This window comes from Myotis davidii, unplaced genomic scaffold (assembly GCF_000327345.1).
Source record: "Myotis davidii unplaced genomic scaffold, ASM32734v1 scaffold78, whole genome shotgun sequence".
NCBI lineage: Eukaryota > Metazoa > Chordata > Mammalia > Chiroptera > Vespertilionidae > Myotis > Myotis davidii.
The window spans coordinates 2543314-2548112 of NW_006290305.1; the positions used below are offsets into that span (position 1 = coordinate 2543314).

Genomic DNA, 4799 nt, shown 5'->3' on the forward strand with positions numbered 1-4799 from the left:
GCCCAGCCTGTGTTGCCAGGCAGGGCTCATTGCCAGGAACGAGCCACCGGGAGGAGATTAGCAGTGGCAGGAAGTGGCCCGGGGAAGCAGGGACTCAGCCTGCCAACTCCCCACAGAGGGTACAGGCAGAAATTGCTGCCAGCATTGGCAGGCACTGGCTCCCAGCAGGACTCAGCTCCCAGGAGTGCAGGGGGGCGCAGGACGGGATGGCAGGAGGGAGTAGGTAATGTGGCCTGCAGTGGCAAGCTGATGGCCCTGCCTGGGGAGGAGGTACCAGCACCTCTAGGAAGCCTTGTGGGCTGGGTTTGGCACCCACAACTCTCTTCACCACAGCTGAGGATCATGAGCCCCACAGTGGACTGACTGTGGATGGAAAGGGGCCACATACTAAACCTCACAAGCTTAGGGGAGGCCTGCCTAGCGGCTTTACCGAGACCTAAGGATGATCTGAAATTAAAACCTTTTTAACCTAAAAGCGGTTTATGGTGGGTGGTCATGCCCTACGCCAGTATCTTCCCTGACAAAGGTCAATCTTTACCTTTACTGAGCCTATCTATTATCTTTTTGCACCTACAATAACATACCGTTGAAATAATAATTTTCCTTTTTCTGGACCCCTCAAACCACAGGCACCGCTCTGCAGAGACCATAAATCCATTGTTATTAATTACTGACTGTTAATTATCCTGCACCCATGTATGTAAAAGAAGTGTTTATCACTTTACTTTTTATCCAATCCCAGAGGTTTCCAAGTTTTGCATTCTCCCACCTCCCTAATCTATCACCAATGAATTTATGTAACCCACTTCAGTCTACTCTTTTGATTATAATGTATAAAAGAAGGTGCGTTGAGATTTTGCTTCCTGGCATTTGTCGAGTTTGGCTCAAATAAACTCACAAAAATTCTTCCAGGTTTGAATGTTTCTTACATTGACATGACCAAAGTTCTCCCCACAACACCCAGCAAGACTCTGCTGACAGGGATCTACAATCCAAAGTATCTGCAGGCAGGAGAGCCTACACTCTGATGCCATACTGCTTAGGTCTCAATCCTGGCTCTCTTGCTAGCTGTGCAGCCTTGGGCAAACGGTTTTAACCTGCCCGTTTCCTGATCTGTAAAATGGGGATTATTCAAGCATCTGCCCCAGAGGTTTGTTGTCAGGATTAATCATAATCCTACATAAGATATTTAGAAGAGCAATGGCACATGGAGGTACTCAACAAATATTAGCTATTATCTAATGTTACTTGCCAACTCAAAAGGAGAAATAGGACTCTGACGGAATTCCCAATCTCGTAGACATTGAGCAGAGCTTGCAGAAGTCGCGTGGCCATTGGTGCCTTCCAGGGAATTAAAAGTGATGCCCATCCAGTTAAGAAAAGGCAGGCTTCTCCCATAGCTTGCCTTTACCAAGTGCTTTAAGTGGTAACACTTCAGCTACAAATATCCAAAGCCGCCTACAATGTGACAAGGTATGATTCCAGATTAATCTCCCACTAGCTCCCTAAAGGAACCTTACTCTTTCATTCTGTTGCCTTAACACAACCTTGTCCTCTTTCCCCTCCTAAGCCACTATCCTGGAACTCCTATCCTCCTCCATTTAAATCACTCCACCTATTGAAATGCTACATCACTTCCAAACCTTGCCAGTTCAAACAAATCACTTGCTTTTATGCCTACTATACTGTTTCAATCTTTATTACTGAGGCTGAATCCTTGTTATGTTTTGTAAATCCTGTAATACCTTCTCCCACTCGTTTGAGTTTTGTGTGCACTATTTTTTATATATTGCAATGTTTAGCACATATCTCGCACACAGATGCTCAATGTTCATTAAATTGGAGATGCTCAATATTCATTAAATATTCATTAAATTGGAGAAATTCATTATCCCATTTTAAAACCAGGCACCTCTATGATTGAAATCTTAAAAGATGTGAATGAATTCTTAATTCTGAGCCAGATTCAGCATTAAGTTAGACCCCTTGTTTTGAACCTAAACACGTTTACAGGTCCTTTAACAGAAGACATTTGACAATTATTAGAAAGGATTCTTTTTTTTACATTGGAATGCTAACTTTACAGACAAAACATTTTAACAACTACACACAACAAAACTCAAACGTACCTAAAGTTAAAATTAATACATTATGTCTTATCAGCTGTTTATCTTTTGCATGTTAAGTTCTAGGGATATGACACTATTTATAGAAAAGGTGTCTGAAAATTAGATTATAATATATGGTTTTAACTATTATATCATCTATATGTGATTAACTAATAGACACATTTGAAATGCTTCTCAAATTACATCTTGCTCTAGTCCTGAAGGGAGTTATCCTTGATAATTCCTGAGAAAACTGAACCAAATAGAGTATTACTAGTCCCATAGTTTTAATCATCCTATATAATAAAACCCCAATATGTAAATCAACCAAATGGCAGAACGACTAGTCGCTATGACACACACTGACCACCAGGGGGCAGATGCTCAATGTAGGAGCTGCCCCCTGATGGTCAGCATGCTCCCACAGGGGGAGCGCTGCTCGGCCAGAAGCCGGGCTCACAGCTGGCCAGTGCACTGGCAGTGGCGGGAGCCTCCCCCGCCTCTGCTGCAGGTGGGCAGTAAGAAGTGAGGGGTCCCGGACTGCAAGAGCCCCAGACTGCAAGAGGGGTATCTGACTGCTGGCTTAGGCGGACGCCCCCTGAGGTGTCGCAGACTGCGAGAGGGCACAGGCTGGGCAGACGGACCCAGCGGCCCCCGCCACCCGTGCATGAAATTCGTGTGGGGGGAAGGGGAAGAGCCAGCCGAACCTGCGTCCTCTCGCAACCCAGGACCCCTCAGGATGTCCGACTGCCAGTTTAGGCCCGATCACGTGGCATCTACATGATTGGGCCTAAACTGGCAGTCGGACATCCCTCTTGCAATCTGGAACACTGCGTGCACCAGTGACCATACTTTTCATACAGGTGAAAGGCATCTTGCTGTTGTATGGGCAGCTACATTTTTTTGCCCCGATTATAAATAGTACATAACATAATCCTTCTGAGGCAGTAGTACCATTTTCCCTCTTATGGGTGAAAAAACTGAAGCAGAGAGAAATTAAGTAATTGGATTTGTCGCACAGTTGTGTCAGAATCAGGGCTGACCACAAAATGTGCAAGCCAGAGTCCATGCATGTCATCGCTACGTCATCCTATTTTTTCAGTGTTAGAGTAGCCTTGCCAGGTTTTAATTTTTAAATCTAGGAGACTGTTCCCAATATATAGAGTAGGGTTCCTAGGGCTGGCCGGTGATTAGGGCCGATCTGTAGGGGGCGGGGTCAGTGGAGCGATCAGGGGGCCCCTGCTGGCACCTGCCTTGGCTGGTGGCTGGCGCTTCCCACTGTCCGACCCCGGCCCCCACTGCCACCAGTCGCCTCCTCCTTGGGGGACAGATGCTCAACGCAGGAGCTCCTGCATTGAGCGTCTGCCTCCTGCTGGTCAGTGCACATCATAGCGACTGGTTGTTCTGCCATTCGGTTCATTTGCATATTAGGGTTTTATTATATAGGATTGTTTTCAAATTTTAAAAGTATCATTTTAGAAAATAACCTCTGAAACTTACATAATTTTATTAACCAATTTCACCCCAATAAATTCAATAAAATAAAATATTAAAAAAAGAAAGGAAATAATCTAATGTCTAATTAGATTGAAAGTCAATATGTGTCAGTTCTACATGTTAGTCTACATACTGACTTTCTACCTTTTAAATAAATGTCATACCCATCCTCTAATTTTTTATTATTTGGATTATATTTTTTAGCAACAAGCTTTACCAACTATCAAATAGAATACATTTTATTTTTATAAGGCAACAGATTCATATATTTAAAATATACTTTATTAAATAATCTACTTGGAGAATAATTACAATAGCTTTAAACAGCAATTATAGGTAATAAAAACAAGTTCCTTTGTTTAATAAAAAGACCAAACAGTCCATATTATGTTTTGCTGCTTTATACACAGGAATGATTTATTTTACAAACTGGTCAGTTTCAATATTAACCTATAAAATTAAAAACATTTCTTAGTATGTATCAAAGGCAGAGTGAACTTTATAATGATATGCTTTCACATTAACCAATATGACAAACCATAAGAAACTTAACACCATTGTAGCAATTCAAAGTAAAATTTACAGAACAGGCACTTTCAAGTCAGTTAGTGGGTGTAATTCTCACAGTTGAATGTTACTTGTACATAGCTCATTTCATCAAAGGTTATCAACCAATGAAGAAATATTCCTTTGATGCAGAAGCACAAATACGTTTAGGTTCCAAACACTGTGTTCTGGTTGTAATACATGCAAGAAAGCCCTATAATAGAAAAATCTTCTGAAAGAAAAATGAAGAAAAACAAAAAGCAGCTAGAATGAAAGCATCTACAAGCACTAAAATAAAGCCTTTAAGTGTTAAGCCAATGTTTTAAACCCCTTCATTCTCAGTTAAAGGATTAAGAGGCCGAGACAGAGACTGTCTGCAAGGGTGAGGATACTGGAGGTTGGCAGTGTCAGCATCGCAAGAGTGCTCGACCAGAAGAGGAAGAAGAGAGGAAGGAGGAGGAGAAGGAAGAAGCTGAGCATAATTGGACCATCTCGATCCAGCCTGTGGGGAATCCAGAAGGGGAAAGAAATACCTGAAACAATGAAGACATGAACAAGACACCAAAACAAAACAACAGAAAAAGAAAGAAGAAAAAGAGAAAAGTAGTAAATACAAAGAGAACCAAAGAGGAAAAAACAAATGCGGGG

At 42.2% G+C, this 4799-nt stretch overlaps 1 protein-coding gene across 1 annotated transcript in view; it reads right to left on the reverse strand.

Annotated features, from left to right (window-relative positions):
- Window positions 1-3869: 3869 nt before the first annotated feature.
- Window positions 3870-4799, reverse strand: part of SEH1L (SEH1 like nucleoporin) — a 22349-nt gene continuing 21419 nt past the window's right edge. The window contains exon 9 of the mRNA XM_006763251.2: window positions 3870-4684. Coding sequence (XP_006763314.1) covers window positions 4474-4684 — 211 coding nt within the window. The 3' untranslated portion in view covers window positions 3870-4473. The remainder of the gene's footprint in view (window positions 4685-4799) is intronic.